Source organism: Musca vetustissima, unplaced genomic scaffold (genome assembly GCF_032173495.1).
Source record: "Musca vetustissima isolate MV318-11 ecotype Yass unplaced genomic scaffold, APGP_CSIRO_Mvet_v1 utg27979, whole genome shotgun sequence".
Taxonomy (NCBI): Eukaryota; Metazoa; Arthropoda; class Insecta; order Diptera; family Muscidae; genus Musca; species Musca vetustissima.
Window position 1 is genome coordinate 9557 of NW_026881649.1, and position 21242 is coordinate 30798.

Genomic DNA, 21242 nt, shown 5'->3' on the forward strand with positions numbered 1-21242 from the left:
AACTTTGTAAATATACGTTAATTCGTTTAAAAAACGCTAAAAATAAATACTCTATTCCATTCATATCTATTTTCCCCCACAAAGTACTCACGTTAAGGTGACCAGCCTAGCAGGCCCCAAGCAAAACCATTAATTTTTATAATAAACTTCTTCTTCACAACCCATATGGCCACACCATAGCATTCTCTCTCGCTCTCATCTCATACACGAGTAAACAAAACAGCCGTCGTCGTCTTCTTCTTTTTGTTTATGTTCTGTAGTTGCTTTCGTTCTTTAAGTTCGGTTGAGTGCGTTGTCCGTCGCGTGTGGTTAATATAAATAAATATTGTATTATTTTGAATTAAATAGTGAATAATTTTGTAATAATTGTATTAAATAATGTTACGCAAAGTTCCATTAATTGTTATTTTGGGTTCTACCGGTACCGGTAAAACGAAATTATCATTGGAATTGGCTGAACGTTTTGGTGGCGAAATTATCAGTGCCGATTCAATGCAAGTAAGTGGTAACAAAACAAAATCGAGAAAACGTGCATGGCTGTTGCTCGCACAGAGTGTGAGAGGAAACGAGAAAATCAAAACAAACAAGACAACAGTGTGGTATACTTAAGTGTTTTGGGGATATTTTGACGATTTTTATGAGGAATGGTATATTTGCTTATTTGGTAAGGGGTTGAGTGTTAAAGGGTTATTTCAAATAGTACAATAGTAATACAAATTGGTGTATAACATATATGTAGGGAAATATGCAGTTTAGTGTATTAATATAGGGGTGTTATTGTGATATTAAATGGAAAATATAGTTGCCGTTCATTTGTTTGCATTTTTCACCAATATTACTGGAAACGCAGCAAAAATAGGTAATTTTGAATTTTTTTTGGAAAACGCATGTCATGTAATTTTGTCAGGGACCGTAACGGTTATAACTTATATCAAATCAGGTAAAAAATAACTGACCTAAATAAAAAAATCCACTTTAATTATTTATTTTTTAACGGAAAAAATAAACGTTGATTTTGAACTCTTAAAAATGATTTTTATTTTTTCCGTCAAAAATAAAAGACTTTTTGGGATATTAATTTTTTCCGTCAAAAATTAAAGTCTTTTTGTGATTTTTATTTTTTCCGTCAGAAAATAAAACTCTTTTTGGGATTTTTATTTTTCCGTCAGGAAATAAAAATCTTTTTACGTAAATAAACATATAGAGTTTGGTACCAGTTATATAACCTTTGACCTAATAGTCAGGGGAATGATTCTTTAATTAATATTCATGATTTGGTACACTAGACTATTTTTTAAATATTTATAACAAATATTTTTTACCTTTGATCTTGATTACTCATGTGTACACTTATTGTAATAAGGACAGAGATTTATAAATTGTAATTTTATAACTGATTACAAGTTGTATAAACTTCTTTACGTAAAAAGACTTTTATTTTTGACGGAAAAAATAAAAATCCCAAAAAGACTGTTATTTTTGACGGAAAAAATAAAAGTCCCAAAAAGACTTTCAATTTTGACGGAAAAAATAAAAATCCCAAAAAGACTTTTACTTTTGACGGAAAAATTAAAAATCATTTTTAACAGTTTAAAATCAACGTTTATTTTTTCCTGTTTAGCATAGACGGTGTAACAAACCTGTAGCTTCTCTCATAACTATTTCCCTGAAGATGACTGTCGAAGATAGTCGAAATATTGGAGAATAAAAAATAAAAAAGCAGAAAACAAAATACTGAATTTTATTTAACCTTAAGCCGAAACAAATCCAAACAAGAAAAATTTATTTTTTCCGTTAAAAAATAATCCTTAACATGGGAACTGAGAGTGTTTTCTCAAGATCACTCAATATCCTTAGTGGGCTCCTCAATACGAATCTATTGGTATATGACACTATTGGTGTCCCATGTCTCTAACATGAAGATTTTTTTGTTAGCATTTTAAAAAATAACTATTATTTTCGGTCCCTGAATTTTGTCGATTCGATTGTTGTCTTTATATCCAAAAGTTTTGCTGCACTCTAGTAAAAACGATCAAATTTGTCTGAAAATTTTCCAGAGGTAGGTATTTATACCCTTCACCACCCTGTGGTACAAGGTATTATGTCTTTGTGCATATGTTTGTAACAGACAAAAGGAATCGAGTTATACCCATAGTTTCTTTTGAGAATATGCATTGAATTACTTTCTGAGTCGATTTATGCATGTCCGTCCGACTATGTATTTTTTTGAACAAAGTGCAGGTCACATTTATGATCCGATTTGGATGAAATTTGACACATGTCACTTGTTTGGCCCAAGGACGAACCCTTTTGAAATTGCAGAAAATCGGCTCAGGTTTAGATATAGCTCATATATATAGCTTCCTCCGATTTTATGTATGTGGAGCAACATGCTGCCAATATTGCCCTGATTAAGACAACAATTTAAACAGAGTACTGAATTAGGTCCACATTGATGTTAGGAAGTTTTGTTGGAATCGGTTCAAATTTAAATATAGCTCCCATATATAGTTTCGTCCGATTTTATGTTCATGGAACAAAATTTAGCATAGAGTATTAAAATTACTACCGATTGATGTTCATGAATTTTTGTTAAATCTGTTCAGATTTAGATATAGCTCCCATATATATTTTCATCAGATTTAATGTTAATGGTGCACCATTAACATCCTATATATCTTTCGATTTCCACGAAATTTGGCATAGCTTACTGAATTATGTCCAGCATGAAATCGGTTCAGATTTCGTGAAAATCGTTCAGATTTAGATATAGCTCCCATTTATATTTTCCTCCGAGTTAATGTAAATGGGGCAGCAAAGTCCGATATCGATTCTATTTGGTGCAGCAAGTCTTTCGATTTGGATGAAATTTTGCATAGCAAACTGAACAAAATCTAGGATGATTTGTGTTAAGTTTCCTGAAAATCAGTTTAGATTTAGATATAGCTTCAATATATATTTTCGTCTGATTTAATGTATATGGTACTCCAAATTCCTATGCTTGTCCGATTGACACGAAATTTTGCACAACGTATTTTTTTTAATTGGTTCAGACGCAGACTTGATTGTGCAGCATACCAAATAGGGTTTATCAAGTTTGCTTTAAATCGATTTACATAAATTTGTTCCATTGTACGCAAACGATTCTAAATCTGCCCGAATGAAATTAACCTTAGCATAGGTTGCAGAATGACATATGTTCGGATTGATGTTAGTTGGTTCCATTATATTCCCGACTTTACTACCTTCCTTACTGTTCTTTGTCTGTTTTGTTTTTTTTTCTTTTGGCCACTAAATGGGGAATATATATATGTTCCATGTATTTATAGGGTTCTATGTCCATATCTGTAATCCAAAACATCCACATGACACGTCATTTGGGAAAGCACAAGGTTTATTCTTTAATGGATCCTTTATCGATCTTTAGGGTTCTAGTTTTTTTTCTGAAATGTATCTTTGCAGAAAACAATTAGATTTTTATTATTTTTGAAAGTTTTATCCATATTTTTCAAAGGAAAATATTAGGTATAAGTGCAAATTGGGACATAGTCTCCAATGGGGACGCATTGATCCACCAAAGTCTTTGCCATTTAAAATTCCGTTTTCATTACCTAAAATCTAGATACATCTTTGACATAGCCCCAATGTAGAGAAGAAGAACCCCACTCGTTTTCGGCATTTTAAAGGTTTTCGCTCCAAAGTGGTTGAAATTTAGCATTCTGTATTCCTAGTTAATAACCAAATAACTTTGCCTGAAATGGGACGAAAATATAGAGTTGAGAAAATTTCATCAGAGTCGGATATTTCGTATACTGGATAGGCAAAATAATGATATGGAAGCAATATCGAAATCTGAATCGATTCCGTCGCAAATATGTCTAATTCAGGGTCAATTTGCAAAACTCCGTCTCCAACTGACGAACATTGATCTAATATTGAGATATCATAATTTTAACCGAGTTTTACCACATTGAATAGAGTTCGTCATTGGATAAAATTTTGTTGTTATTTATTGTTTCCTTTTTTATGTTACAACTAAATGTAGAAGTACTTAACACCCTGTATAGTGTAGGGCATTAACAGGGTGAGTACTATTTTTTTTTCTAAAAAATATTTTTTGGACTATACCTCACTTCCATTTAAAATTCCTTTACGAATTGTCCTGTAACTTAATTAAAAAATATGGAACACATGTTCGATTCATTTCGACGATATTTTGCCTTCGGGCCTATATTTAGAAGGTCTTACACATTATTTAATACAATTAATCATATACACTGGTGGTCAAACCCAAAGCAACTAAAATTGCAAAGTAAATAAATGTATGGGGAGACTGGGGCACTTTCGACATCGGGGCACATTAGGCAATGGCGTTTTCGATATGAAGCTCTCAATGCACATCACTAAACAGTTTTAAATAATAAAATTAGAATCGAATCAGCATTCAACCAAGACTGTTGGTATGATTTCTCATTAACAAAAGAGATATAAAGTACCTTCGACGAAATGTGGAAACAGATTCAGAAATTGTTCGTCGAACTTTTGCACTAACCTTGTTGCCTCCATGCAAGGAGCATCAATCAAATATGTATTGAAATATTAATAATAATAGTAAAAAAGCAAATCTTAATTATTAAAATAATAACAACCAATAAAAATATATCAATGCCTACATAATCGTACGCTACTTTCAAATGATATATGGAAAATTTCCAAATTATCTTATATATTCTCCGAAATATAACAAACTATTTAGATCACATAGATTTGTCAGCGATAATAAAGAAACTTGAATAAATCTATTCTTTATTATATACGATAGAAATTATTCTACACATTATTAACAAGCAATATATACATATGTATGTATATATTATTAATTTAATGTTTATACAGTTCTAGCTGACTTCAATTTGCTAAACATCCGACTAAAGTCTACTTCTTCTTCATCGTCGCCGTCTTATTTTAAATAAAACGAAATAAAAATGTTATTGTTAGTGACTGAAAAAATATTTAAACAGCCGCTGCTGGAATAGCAACAGGTTTTTTTTTCGTTCAGATCGTGTCGTTATTGTTTCCTCCAAAAATTTGATATCGGGCAGGGAACAGGTCTGGTTTTGGTATGTTTTGCCAGGCCCCAATGCCTACAAATGTTAGTGGAGGCGATGGGAAGTAGTCGCCAAGACGAAAAAGAAGCAGAAGCCATAGTATTTGAATTGTTAAAACCAAAAAAATTCAAAGGCAAGATCAAACAAAATGTTTTCTGTTTTTTTATGTAGCTGTTATACACGACACTGTGAATTGGAATTTATGCAAATTTTATGTCTTTTCTTTCGGTTGTAAAATAACGAAATTTTTTGGTGTGTGCTCGGTTGCTAGCCTAGGTTGGTCTGGTCTGTGATCACTTGTTCGTTTGAAAAAAAAAACGAAAACATTTTAAATTATTTGAATATTTTAGAAATAAGAAACCAAACGTGTGTTAACAGGTGGTTTCCAGTTTTCAACATAAATTAAACTAAATCTATCAAAGATTATGATTATGCCCGATTATATCTTATCCAGTTGTTTAAACTTTTAGTGGCAAGACGAAAATTAATGAACAAATAATTAATTCTTCAACATTTGCAGTTTTGTTTTAATTAGTGAATGCTAATAAAAAATCATAAGGTACTACATATTCCAAATATTTCTGTAGAGTTCTCTATATTTGAGGTAGATTTAGAAATTCGGCATATTAAATTATTATATTGATATAACATATCTTGTTTTATATGAATAGGACGAATCGCTGTTCGGGTCGCATTTATGATACGAATGAAATAAAATTTGGCATAGGCCACTTACTTGGCCCAAGGACGAACCCTATTGATAGAAGAAATCAGTTCAGATTTATATAGGTTTGTCCGATTCCATAATAGTTCATCCAAGTCACAATGTTTGTGTGATTGAGCCAATATTGTAAAAATCGTACTGCTCAAAACATTTGCCACTGCAGAACTGCAGTGCAATAAACAACGTAATACACTTTCTTCTTTCCCTTGTCTATGGTAATAATTCGAGAGTTTTATAACTATAAAAGAAGTTGCAAATGTTTTGAGCACAGAAAAACATTATTTTGTATGTCTGTCCGTCTGTCTATTGTAATCACTCTAGCGTCTAAACGAATTGAGATAGATCGCCAAAATGTTGCATAGAGTCGTCATTTGTCTGCAGGCAGTTCAAAGATGGCTTTATCGATCAACGTTTAGGCATACCTCCCATTCTTGAGCGCGTTTTTCAATCGAATTCGCTGAAATTTGCTACATTAAGTACTAAATGTCTCCACAAAAAAATTATAAATATAGATCCACTTTTTCTGGTAGCCCCCATATAAAGATACCTCCTAATTTGCAGTATTTTGGGGTTTTTGATTGTATTTTTCCGCCGAATTAGCTGTAATTTAGTATTTTAAGTTCTTAATAATTACAAAACCTCACTTTTTCTGGTAGCCCCCATATAACGGTACCCCCAAATTGTCGGTATTTTGGGGTTCTTGGAGGCGTTTTACAACCGAATTCGCTGAAATTTGCTACATTGGGTTCTTATTGGGTACTAAATGTCTCCACTAAATATTATATATAAATATATATATATATAGGTCAACTTTTTCTGGTAGCCCCCATATAACGATACCCCTTAATTTTCTGTATTTTGGGGGTTTTGATCGTATTTTTCCACCAAATTGGCTGTAATTTAGTATTTTAGGTTCTTAATAGGTACCAAATCTTTCCTCCCTACCAAAAATTATTAATAGTCGCCCCCTTTTTGCGGTAGTCCCCATATAACACCCTTTTTATATTAAAATAGTTATCTGATTTGTCCGCGTTTTTGGTTTGGTTCTAAGACTCTGTTATATCGAGGTAAAAAAAAACTAGAACTAGAACATGAGATAATGAACTATATATGAAATATAGCCCGCATTTAGGTATAGCCGTAGCCCCTGTGTGGGAGGTACCAGAAGGTGTGGATCGATATTCCCTAAATTCGGACTTGAACTAAGTTCGGAACAAATAGTAAGATGGAATAAAATCAAAATTTTCTGAAACGGTTTTGGTCCAAAGAACCATTATTTCGATGAGGCACTATTTCAGCATGTCAAAGTGTATACTCCCTAATTAGCCATAAGGGTTACATAATCGGTTTGTAGAAATGTCGGTATAGGTCCACTTTTTGGTATGTTCCCTATATTTTCATTTCAAGTATTTGTCAGTATATCTATGGTTGAGGGTATCCAAAGTTCGGCCCGGCCGAACATAACGCTTTTTCACTTATACGCTTAAAATAGTTATCTGATTTGTTCCGCGTTTTGAGTTTGGTTCTATGACTCTGTTGTAATCATTTTACCTGCAGAGAATAGCGAGATAAAAATTAGAACGTAAGGTTCGATAATGAACTATAGCCGTATTTAGATCTATTCCCTGTGTGGTGGTTCCAGAAGGAGTGGACCCATATTCCCCATCTTCGGAAGAAATAATAAGATGGCAAAGTTTGGATGAAATCTAAATTTTCTGAAACGGATTTGGTCCATAGAAACATGAGGTCTAAAACCAATATTTCGATGAGGCACATTTTCACCGTGTTAAAGTTTTTACACCCTCATTAGCCATACGGCTGAGGATATATTTATCCATTAAAAATTTCTTAAACTTGTATTATGGTTTACATAATGCGTTTTTATAAATGTCGGTATAGGTATCCAAAGTTTGGCCCGGCCGAACATAATACTTTTTCATTATTATATTTAACTACTGTGCGATACCGGTCAACTTCCATGATTTCTCCGATTTTATCGACATTTTCGACGACCGGCCTAACTGCGCGAGATACATATTTAAGATCAAAAATTCCTGAACGAAATCTACAAAATTGCACGTAATTGGCTCTTACAGCATCGGAACCAAAAACATCATTCACAATTTTAACCGCTTGGCTTGCATTTTCGCCTTTGTCAAAGAAAAACTGTAAAATGTATCGAATTTTCTCTTTGTTCACTTCTATTTTTAACACCCTGTAACTCACAACTGAATGCACCAAACAAAAAACAGCGAAATCATTTTTTCGGCCAATATTTCGCGGCCTTACAAATTCTTGGGGTCGCACAAAGCTATAATACCCTTACAACCTAGTTGTGTAGAGTATAATGAGGTGTGCTATATTTTGATAAAATGTATTTAGATATAACTCCAATATATAATTTCGACCGATTTCATCTAAATGGCGCCAGAAATTAATTTGTATAATTTCAACGCAGGTTATTCTGCAGTATACCTAAAGACGTGTGTCAAAGTTGTCATATATAATTTCGTCCGATTTCATATAAATGGTACAAGTTCTTAAGTCTGCTTAATTGATATGAAATGTTGCATAGATTTCCGAATGTATTTGACGCTCTACGTCTGACCGATCGGTAAGATTTTGTATCCCTATATGGGGAATATAATTAGAAAGAAAATACTATGGAGCACCTCTTTGTGTAAGTAAAGTTTATTATATAGTTGGCCTATTCCGTTCCCTTCTTTGTATTTGTAAAATGTCTGAGATTTTTGCGTGGATATTTTAATAATTTTTTTAATAAATGCTGGACTTGGGGGCGAGAGTTTTCTTTTTTTAATAATATTTTTCAACTAAAATGAGACCCATTAGTATTCACTTGTTAGTTTATTTGTATCGGTTGAACACTTTTTATGCCCATGATTTCTCTGCTGATTTCGTTAAAGATTACCAGCTTTATTCACAAACAGCTAAATCACACCGACATTTTTTGCCGCAATATCAAACATTCAAACATGAGAAAGACTAATTCCATTAAAATTTGGACAAATTAAAACAAATATGCAAAAAACAGCAACAAAATATACATTTATGCGAATTTATCAAGATATTAAAGCAGAAGATCGATTAATTATTGAAATTAATCGTTAGTATCGTAAATTTTAGAAAACGCCAACAACGAGAACAGCAACAAAAATGCGAGAAGTTGAAACGGATTGTGATTTTGCATTCATTTTTTTTGGGCAATAAATTCCAAATGATGGTTCTCTGCTACCCTCTATCTGTCGGCATTTGTCGTGTGTTATCTGCGGGAGTTTTTTTTTTGGCATCTATGGTTTTCAATTAATACATATCTATATTTTTTTCTTTGAAAATTTATGGGACAGGAAGTTTTGTTTTATTAGACAAACAAGCTAGAAAGCTAACATAAAGAAAACTGTTTGACAGTAAATTAACAAACTGACCAAACAACTGATATACGAGAATTATTTAATTGTTAATTCGAAATGAAATAACGAATGAATTTAGATTTTGTGATATATGTATATTTTTTATTATTAATAAACACTACAGGTATTTTATTAAGTATATATATATATATATATATAATTAATGCAACTGTATCATTTGATAATTAAAAAACCAGTAAGGAAAGTAGTAAAGTCGGGCTGGGCCGACTATATGATACCCTTCACCACTTTGGGTATATTCTACATATGTATCCCAACAGACGACGCGATTTTGTTATATATCTATATCTGAACCGATTTCAGGGAAAATTGCCAGAGACTAATTTATATTACTTCAGTACGTTGTGTCATTTGGCCTTGCTATGGATCTTTTCACGCAGCTTAGCAACATCATTTTAGACTTAATTCAGTACTTCAGTAGTGTTGGCGGTTTATTTGGGATACCATTTGTATTTTGTTTTTATAAAAAAAAAACTATCTATTAGTGGGGAATGTATGGCATTGATTGTCGAGGGGTAAGGCAGGGAAGACTATAGTTTCGGATCACGCCACTGATACTCATAAGTTCCCTTATTTTTTGGTGGGATATTCTCCCCAGAAGCTATTGCTTCTATACAAAAAACCTTTCAAACCCAAATGTTTCTTGTAACAAAGCGAAGTACTTAGCTGACCAACGTACCCTATACCAAAATTCGTGCAAATCGAAAGATATATAGGGACTTTGGTGCACCTATACCAAAAGATTTCCAGGGACTTTAGTGGAATATTTACCTAAAATCGGGCGAAGCTATATATATGGGAGCTATATATATATATGTGAGCTATATCTAAATCTGAACTGATTTTCACGAAACTTGGCATACATCATTCTAGACCTTATTCATTACGCTGTGCCAAATTTCGTGCAACTCGAAATATATATAGGGACTTTGGTACACAATTTACCTTAAATCGGACGAAGATATATATGGGAGCTATATCTAAATCTGAACCGATTTTCACGAAACTTTGCACACATCATTCTAGACCTTATTCATTACGCTGTGCCAAATTTCGTGCAACTCGAAATATATATAGGGACATTGGTACACAATTTACCTTAAATCGGACGAAGATATATATGGGAGCTATATCTAAATCTGAACCGATTTTTATGAAATTTTACACACATCATTCTAGACCTAATTCATTACGCTGTGCCAAATTTCGTGCAAATCGAAAGATATATAGGGGCTTTGGTACACAATTAACCTTAAATCGGACGAAGATATATATGGGAGCTATATCTAAATCTGAACCGATTTTTATGAAATTTTACACACATCATTCTAGACCTAATTCATTACGCTGTGCCAATTTTCGTGGAAATCGAAAGATATATAGGGACCGTTTACATTAAATCGGACGAAAATATATATGGGAGCTATATCTAAATCTGAACCGATTTTTTCCAATTTCAATAGGGTTCGTCCTTGGGCCAAACAAATGAGCTGTGCCAAGTTTCATCCAATTCGGATCATAAATGCGACCTGTACTTTGTTTACAATTTAACATCTACAGACGGACAGACGGGCAGACGGACGGACGGACGGACATGCATAAATCGACTCAGAAAGTGATTCTATGCATATTCTCAAAAGGAACCATGGGTCTATCTCGATTATTTTTGCCTGTTACAAACATATGCACAAAGACATAATACCCTATACCACAGTGTGGTGAAGGGTATAAAAAATTGCTAAATCTGAGTTTTTATATTCCAATTTCATTATAATAAAACCAGTAACGAAAGTTGAAAAGTCCGACTGGGCCGACTATATGATACCCTTCACCACTTTGGGTATATTCTACATATGTCTCCTAACAGACTCCGCCTTTTCGAAAGAACATTGATATGAAATTGAACAAACTTGAATATGTGATTTTTCTGGAACCTATTCTAAATTTCATTTCATTCGGGCAAGTTTAGAGTCGTTTGCGTACAATAGGAGAAATTTATGTATATCGATTTTATTTAAATATGGAAGCTGTGTCAGCATCTGTACCAATTAAAAAACAAATTGTGCAAATCGAAGGATATATAGGGACCTTGGTGCTCCATTTAGCTAAAATCGGACGAACTATATATGGGAACAAAATCTGAACCGATTTTAACGAAATTCCCTATGCCAACTTTCGTGGATATATAGGGACTTTAGTGCACCATTTCTATTAAATCGTACGAAAATATATATGGGAGCTATATATAAATCTGAACCGATTCTCACCGCACTTAGCACACATCATTCTACACTTAATTCAGTACGATATGCCCAATTTGGTGCAAATCGAAAAGTATACAAAGGCTTTTAAATAGAACCAAAATGTATATGTGAGCTATATCTAAATCTGAGCCGATTTTCACGAAACCTTACACACATCGTGGTGTACCATTTACCATTAAATCGGACGAAAATATATATGAGAGCTATATCTAAATCTGAACCGATTTGCACGAAACGGTACGCTATGACAAATTTCGTGCTAAACAAAAGATATATAGGGACTTTGGTGCACCATTTCTGTCAAATCGGACGAAAATATATATGGGAGCTATATCGAAATCTAAACCGATTTCCACGAAACTTAACGCACATTATACTAGACTTTATTCAGTACGCTGTGTCAAATTTCGTGCAAATCCAAAGATATATAGGGACTTTGGTGCACCATTTACATTAAATCGGACGAAATATATAAGGGAGCTATATCTAAATCTGAACCGATTTTCTGGAAACTTAACACACATCATTCTAAACTTAATTGAGTACAGTAGTGTTGGCGGGTTATTTGGGATACCATTTGTATTTTGTTTTTGCAAAATAGTCAGGCTTAATCCCAGTCTATTCTGGGGAGAATATCCCAACAAAAAACTAAGGGAACTGATGAGGATCAGTGGCGAGATCCGAAACTATAGTCTTCCCTGCCTTACCCCTCGGCGGACAATGCCATACATTCCCCACTAATAAATAGTTGTTTTTTATAAAAACAACAAACTGGGATTAAGCCTGACTATTTTGCAAAAACAAAATACAAATGGTATCCCAAATAACCCGCCAACACTACTGAAGTTGTAGACGAGGCACGGTCATACTGTTTGGTTTATTGCTTTAACTAGCAATAGCAACAACAACGTTATGTGCATTCGTCACAAAGTGACGACACATAGCAGTGGGAAATGTATTGTAGTTGTCTGTAAATGCCTTGTTGACCACGAAGTCAGGCGCCAACGAAACGAACTTCTCATTGGGGTCGTATCGCTGGTAACGTAAGAACTTCGAATTGTCACAAGAGACATTTGGGTTTGAAAGGTTTTTTGTAAAGAAGCTATTAATAGCTTCTGGGGAGAATATCCCAACAAAAAACTAAGGGAACTGATGAGGATCAGTGGCGAGATCCGAAACTATAGTCTTCCCTGCCTTACCCCTCGGCGGACAATGCCATACATTCCCCACTAATAATTAATTGAGTACGCTATGCCAAATTTCGTGCAGATCGTATGATATATAGGGACTTTGGTACACCATTTACCTTAACTCGGACGAAAATATATATGGGAGCTATGTCAAAATCTGAACCGATTTTTACGAAACTTGGCACACATCACTACAGGCTCAATTCACTACGCTATACCAAATTTCGTGCAAATTGTATAGGGACTTTGGTGCACCATATATATGGAAGCTATATCTAAATCAGAACCGATTTTTCCCAATTTCAATAGGATTCATCTTTGGGCCAAACAGATGAGCTGTGCCAAATTTCATCCAAATCGGATCATGTACTTTGTTTACAATTTAACGTGGACAGACAGACAGGCGGACGGACGGACATGCATAAATCGACTCAGAAAGTGATTCTATGCATATTCTCAAAAGGAACCATGTGTCTATCTCGTTGCCTTTTGCCTGTTACCAATATATGCACAATTCTCGTAAATAGATCGAACTTCATAAAAAGAAAAACAGCCTAATACCATTTTGACCCACCATCATGTTGCGCAGTTTCCTTGCAATACTGAGGCCGGACTCTTTCATTTTTAGGGCTTCTCACAGCAAATTTGTTCGCGGTTGAGCCTTACAAACACTGTGCGACAAATTGTATTTTTTAATAATTACAGGGAAAAGGAAAACACATGTGTCGGCGTTTTGAAAGTTTACGTCGAGAGCTAACCAAAAAAGGGGTCAATATTCCCCCTTTTCAAGAATTTTGATAATTTTTGAATTATGATTTCTAGAAATCCATTTTAGGTATATTACTGGTAAAATATGGAGGAACATTTTGGTATGCAACATTGAAGGGGTCTTTTCGGTCCTCTTTTCCACAAGTGATTGAAAACTCATACAAAGCGGGGTTAAAGCTGCGCAGGATATTCTACAGAAATTTTCGCCATAAAGTTTTACTATAAGTCTTAGAATAGACTAAATCTCAAAAATCAGCCTAAACACAAAAATCAAAAACTCATTTTAGGGTTAAAATCATACTTTAATTTAGGATTTGCTGTAATACTGCCGAAGATACTATATACCTAAAATACAAGAATTTCAAGAAATTATAATTCGAAAATGATCAAAATTCTTGAAAAGGGGGAATTTTAAGTGGATAAAGTACCCGATAAAAACATCTTAGCTGTGTGTGGGTTGGAAAATTCCGTATGGGGATGAAAGCCCTTGACACAACCCAATATCTAGGATCACTATTAAATTTCGAATAAATTGTAGATCATGAAGAACTGTCGGATTCGTTTAAAATATTTACCACAAATAGATCTCACGATGCCAAATATTTTAATAATATTTATTTGTGGGAGGCAGACCCGGATTTCTAAATTTTAAACCGGATTTTCAGATAATAAAAATGTATATATTATTTTATTTCATTTATTCAATTTCAATTATTCCCTTCCTTAGCTCCATCAGACAAAATGTCTAAAAGCAGTAGACGATCGTTAAGCAAAATCTAAAAATCTATACAAATTATTAAAATTCATAATTCAATTTTTGAATGCTAATCTCTATGCCATTTGCGGATTTTGTTGCATTTGTGAATGCGTTAAAAATATAATCAAAACCGGAATGCAAAATCTTTGTTTTTCTTTGGTTAATTATTGCTTGCTATAGATTTTAATAGCTTGTACACGCCCCATTAAATCTAATCCAAAATTAACCTAATGATCGGATTTAGTTTTCAATTTTTGCCAAATGATTGAAATTAGTCGAACAGGTTGTTGAATAGAAATTATTATTCTTTTGAATGGAAGCACTATAAAGCGATAATCAATTTGTGAAATAATTGGCAATGCAGAATAAATTATTTAAGATTTTGGATTTCCTAAAATAAACGAGCTGAAAAAGTCGTTCATCTGCTGAAGAGCATCGGAAGGGGTTATAGACAGGTGTTTATTATACCCTCCACCACATATGTTTTTAACAGGCAAAAGGAAACGAGATAGACATTTGGTTCCTTTTGAGAATATCCATAGAATCACTTTCTGAATTGATTTATGCATGTCCGTCTGTCAAAGTATTCTTGTGAACAAATTACAGATCGTATTTATGATCCGATTTACGCCCAAAAAATTGGTTCAGATTTAGATATAGTTCCCATATATAATTTCGTCCTATTTTTGGTGCACCAAACACGCAATATTTGTCCGATTTAAACAACATTTCTACAGCGTATTGAAATAGGTCCGTATTGATCTATACGAAGTATTGTGGTTAGATTTAGATATAGCTCCCATATATATTTTCGTCCGATTTTATCTAAATGGTGCACCAAACATCCAATATTTTTGCGATAGAAACACCTATTGAAATAGATCCATTTTGATGTATACGAAGTTTTATTAAAAACGGTTCATATTTAGATTAGCGATTTTTTCATTTTGTACTACCCCGACTTTTGAACTTTCCTTGCTGGTTCGGAGACTCTATAAAGTCCCGAAGAATTACCTTAAAATCAACGCTCATTAACACAGTGGTCCTCAAAAAATGTGTGTTTAAAACCTACGCCTATAGGCCCATAGGTTCTCTAAAAAATATTCTTCAAAATTCCATGTTTTTTGGCCCAGTGGTGCTTGAAGAGATTGGCTTTGTTGTCCTTGAAAAATATCTACTTTAAAAATTTAAGTTTCTTGGACCAGTGGTGCTATAGTGGGCCTACATAAGGTCACCTTTATATCTACCTATTTTTAGGAACAATCGAAGATTTGTGTTTCATATTTTTAATTGAAAACCGGGACTATCTTCAAACGTACTCGTACCGTGAGATATCAAATTTCTACAACACACTTTTCAAAAACGACCTGCTCGTGACAAAAAAAAAATCCAAACATTGAAAGTGTTTGTCACAAAAACGAAAACCCCCAAACAAAAAAAAAAAATCATAACATAATTTGTCCAATTCCAATGCCGCTGATGAATATTCAAACATGCAAATCAATGTTTATGTTTAAAATATTCAAAAAATGTATAATTTAATGAAATATTAATGTTTTTTCGGTTGACATTAACGTCTACTTAACGAACAACCTGTTTCTGTTTCTTCGTGCTCTATTATGCTGTTGACTTCGCTCGTGATCTGCTTTAGTTCAGGCGATACTAGTTCAATCGTTGACTTTCCGTTTACCAAGAATTTCAAAGTCGTTGAACCTTTTGCTGTGTGGCGGCGATGATGTGTGTAACTAATAACTAGACAGCTCGTCGGACAGTTTGTCAGACAAACGGTGATCGGGTTAGAGGAATGTAGTAAGGTAGCCGCAGATTAGGTTTTAAACAATGGACCACAACACAAGCCACCATCAGCACCAGACCACACCACACCACCACCATCACCAGCATTATCATCAACGTCATCAAACTCATCACCTTTTCAAATCAGCAATGATATGCTAATTAAATTATTAAGATCTTTTTGTAAATTAACAATGGATAGCTGGTGGTGGAGGGGAGTGAAAGAGGAACTAGCCTAAACTGAAATCCATGATCATAGTGTTATGGTGGTTGTGGTTTTTTTCTTGGTATTATTATGAAAGAATTTCGAATATATGATTTGAAAGTGCACTCAAAGAAATGTTGTAGTTGGAATGGAATATTTTCAAAGGGGAAGGATTGTAGAGAGATATGGATATATAATACACGATTTTTGATCTGGTGGTCCTTTAAAAAATAGTTTCTAAAAATCCACGCATATAGGTCAGATAGTCTCTGAAAAAAATCTACTTTACAAATGAACGCTTATAGGTCAAATAGTCTCTGAAAAAATCTACTTTAAAAATCCACGCTTATAGGTCAGATAGTCTCTGAAAAAAGTCTATTTTACAAATGAACGCTTATAGGTCAGATAGTCTCTGAAAAAAATCTACTTTAAAAATCCACGCTTATAGGTCAGATAGTCTCTGAAAAAAGTGTACTTTAAAAATCCACGCTTATTGGTCAGATGATCTCTGAAAAATCTACTTATAAAAATTCACGCTTATTGGTCAGATTTCTCTGAAAAACTCTACTTTAAAAATCCACGCTTATAGGCCAGATAGTCTGTGAAAAAATATTCTTTAAAAATATGCACTTATAGGTCAGATGGTCTCTGAAAAAATTTACTTTAAAAATTCACGCTTATAGGTCAGATGGTCTCTGAAAAAATCTACTTTAAAAATTCACGCTTATTGGTCAGATGATCCCTGAAAAATCTACTTATAAAAATCCACGTTTATAGGTCAGATGGTATCTGAAAAAATCTGCTTTAAAAATGCACGCTTAAAGGTCAGATGGTGCCTGAAAAAATCTACTTTAAAAACCCACGCTTAAATATCAGATGGTCTCTGAAAAAATCTATGCTTATAGGTCAGATGGTTCTGAAAATCGACTTTAAAAATCTACGCTTATAGGTTAGATGGTATCTGAAAAAATCTACTTTACAAATCCACGCTTATTGGTCAACGGTCCTCAAAAAAAAATCTACTTTAAAAATCCACGCTTATTGGTCTAAGGGTCCTAACAAAATCTACTTTAAAAATCCACGCTTATTGGTCTAAGGGTCCTAACAAAATCTACTTTAAAAATCCACGCTTATTGGTCAACGGTCCTCAAAAAAAAATCTACTTTAAAAATCCACGCTTATTGGTCTAAGGGTCCTAACAAAATCTACTTTAAAAATCCACGCTTATTGGTCTAAGGGTCCTAACAAAATCTACTTTAAAAATCCACGCTTATTGGTCTAAGGGTCCTAACAAAATCTACTTTAAAAATCCACGCTTATTGGTCTAAGGGTCCTAACAAAATCTACTTTAAAAATCCACGCTTATTGGTCTAAGGGTCCTAACAAAATCTACTTTAAAAATCCACGCTTATTGGTCTAAGGGTCCTAACAAAATCTACTTTAAAAATCCACGCTTATTGGTCTAAGGGTCCTAACAAAATCTACTTTAAAAATCCACGCTTATTGGTCTAAGGATCCTAACAAAATCTACTTTAAAAATCCACGCTTATTGGTCTAAGGGTCCTAACAAAATCTACTTTAAAAATCCACGCTTATTGGTCTAAGGGTCCTAACAAAATCTACTTTAAAAATCCACGCTTATTGGTCTAAGGGTCCTAACAAAATCAACTTTAAAAATCCACGCTTATTGGTCTAAGGGTCCTAACAAAATCTACTTTAAAAATCCACGCTTATTGGTCTATGGTTCCTAACAAAATCTACTTTAAAAATCCACGCTTATTGGTGTAAGGGTCTTAACAAAATCTACTTTAAAAATCCACGCTTATTGGTCTAAGGGTCCTAACAAAATCTACTTTAAAAATCCACGCTTATTTGTCTAAGGGTCCTAACAAAATCTACTTTAAAAATCCACGCTTATTGGTCTAAGGGTCCTAACAAAATCTACTTTAAAAATCCACGCTTATTGGTCTATGGTTCCTAACAAAATCTACTTTAAAAATCCACGCTTATTGGTGTAAGGGTCTTAACAAAATCTACTTTAAAAATCCACGCTTATTGGTCTAAGGGTCCTAACAAAATCTACTTTAAAAATCCACGCTTATTGGTCTAAGGGTCCTAACAAAATCTACTTTAAAAATCCACGCTTATTGGTCTAAGGATCCTAACAAAATCTACTTTAAAAATCCACGCTTATTGGTCTAAGGGTCCTAACAAAATCTACTTTAAAAATCCACTAACTTATTAAAAATCCACGCTTATTGGTGTAAGGGTCTTAACAAAATCTACTTTAAAAATCCACGCTTATTGGTCTAAGGGTCCTAACAAAATCTACTTTAAAAATCCACGCTTATTGGTCTAAGGGTCCTAACAAAATCTACTTTAAAAATCCACGCTTATTGGTCTAAGGATCCTAACAAAATCTACTTTAAAAATCCACGCTTATTGGTCTAAGGGTCCTAACAAAATCTACTTTAAAAATCCACGCTTATTGGTCTAAGGGTCCTAACAAAATCTACTTTAAAAATCCACGCTTATTGGTCTAAGGGTCCTAACAAAATCTACTTTAAAAATCCACGCTTATTGGTCTAAGGGTCCTAACAAAATCTACTTTAAAAATCCACGCTTATTGGTCTATGGTTCCTAACAAAATCTACTTTAAAAATCCACGCTTATTGGTGTAAGGGTCTTAACAAAATCTACTTTAAAAATCCACGCTTATTGGTCTAAGGGTCCTAACAAAATGTACTTTAAAAATCCACGCTTATTGGTCTAAGGGTCCTAACAAAATCTACTTTAAAAATCCACGCTTATTGGGCTAAGGGTCCTAACAAAATCTACTTTAAAAATCCACGCTTATTGGGCTAAGGGTCCTAACAAAATCTACTTTAAAAATCCACGCTTATTTGTCTAAAGGCCCACAAAAAATCTACTTCAAAAATCCACGCTTATTGGTCAGGTGGTCTCTAAAATATCTACTTTAAAAATCCAAGCATATAGGCCAGATGATCTCTGAAAAAATCTACTTTAAAAATCCACGCTTACAGGCCAAATGGTCTGTGAAAAAATCTACTTTAAAAGCCACGCGTCTCTGATAAAATCTACTTTAAAAATCCACGCTTATAGGCCAGACGGTCTCAGAAAAAATCTACTTTTAAAATCCACGCTTATATGTCAGAAAAAAATTACTTCTAATTGTCCTTGAAAATCTAATTTAAAAATCTAGGCTTATTGGTCTTATGGTCATCCAAAAAATCTACTTTATAAATCTACGCCTCTTGATCAGATAGTGCCTGAAAATCTATTCTTGTTGGTCAGCTGCTCTTTAAAAAAATATTCTATAAAAATCCGCCATTATTAAAGGTCTAAAGGTTCTTAAAAAAATTATCTTAAATAGCCTCTAAAAATCTACTTTTAAAATCGCTTATATTCAAAAAAGACCTTGAAAAATCGACGTTAAAAATGTATGCCTATAGGTCAGAATATCCTTGAAAAATTATCCGTCAAAAATCCATCCTTAATCTTGAAAATATTCTTTTGAAATACACTCTTATGAATTTGGGATTCTTTAAAATTATTCCTCATAGGATTATTGGTCCGTTGGTTTTTCAGAAATTACCAAATCTTATTACTCCAATGGTTCCTGATTATAATACTTTAAGTTTAAATATATAATATTTTTCTCCATGTAATCGACTATTATCACATGAATGTTGTTTACTCTATATTTACACACGGGTTACACACAACGCCATCATCAATCAATTAACACTGTCTGGTCATATTGTAATGTAGCAGCAACAACACACTCATACTTACATATTTGTGTTACATTTTTAACTCGTTTCTATTTTCATTTCCAGGTTTATGCTAATTTGGACATTGCTACGGCCAAAGCTACCAAAGAAGAACAATCCCGTGCTAAACATCATCTATTGGATGTAGCTTCGCCCGCCGAGCCATTTACTGTGGTGCACTTCCGCAACAAGGCATTGCCAATTGTATCCTTTTCAAAAAATGAAAAACAAACAAAAAAGGTACCAAGGTACCAGTCAACACACTGAGTGAGTTTTCGATCTTTTCAGCGTATTTCAAGTCATATTATTCTATCGATTGTTTGTATTGATATATGAAAAAATGTGTAAGTCAGTTTTTGTTTCCTCTTTCGAGTCGAGCTTAATGATCGAACATTTTTGCAATGAAAAGGAAAGCTAGGGAAGAACCTACACACCCACCATTATGCGAAACATTTCGTATTTATGTCGCAGCTGATGGGAAATTTCATCTGCGAATTAAATTAAATGTTCGTATTTTGTCTTAACTATAGAAATATTCCTTTTTAAATCAGATTTTCGTTGTCTCATGGTTAAGGGAACCTAGACGCGAATCCTAACCGTTATCAAGTATTTAGCGTTCTGAACCATTAAAACACTTCAAAAACATGATTTGTAAAGGAAACTATTTTCCTTATTCGTGGTTTACATTAGGCAATTTTAATTGCCCCAATTCCATAGTTTGTGTGAGAGAGAGAGAGCTGAGGTGAGAGCGCTGAGGGTAATGGTAACCCTTCAATTCTGTTGTCTACAAACTGACAATTGCCACAATTAAAATTACCTAACTTAATTTTTGTGTTGCACATTTATTATGAGCAAATTGATAAGTATTCATCTCTGTTGTTTTTATACCCTTCACCACACTGTGGTACAGGGTATTATGTCTTTGTGCAGATGTTTGTAACAGGCAAAAATAATCGAGATAGTCCCATGGTTCTTTTTGAGAATATGCATCGATTTATGCATTTCCGTCCGTTCGTTAATCTGTTCTTGTTAAATTGTAAACAAAGTACATATATATTTTTTTAAAATGAATTTGTTCAAGGGTCGATTTTTTCATTTTCTGTATCAGTTTTTTTCAAGGACAAAAAATTTGCGGATTTTTAAGGAGTTATGTTTTCAGATATGATTTTTTTCAGTTTTGATTTTTTAT

At 33.5% G+C, this 21242-nt stretch overlaps 1 protein-coding gene across 1 annotated transcript; it reads left to right on the forward strand.

Moving 5' to 3' along the window:
- Positions 1-340: 340 nt before the first annotated feature.
- LOC133327621 (tRNA dimethylallyltransferase-like) lies at positions 341-20257 on the forward strand (the record flags this gene model as incomplete). Its single annotated transcript, XM_061536147.1, has 2 exons — positions 341-498; positions 20120-20257. Coding segments are annotated over exons 1-2 (258 nt in total), but the record flags the coding sequence as incomplete, so codon positions are not given.
- Between the last annotated feature and the right edge of the window lie 985 nt (positions 20258-21242).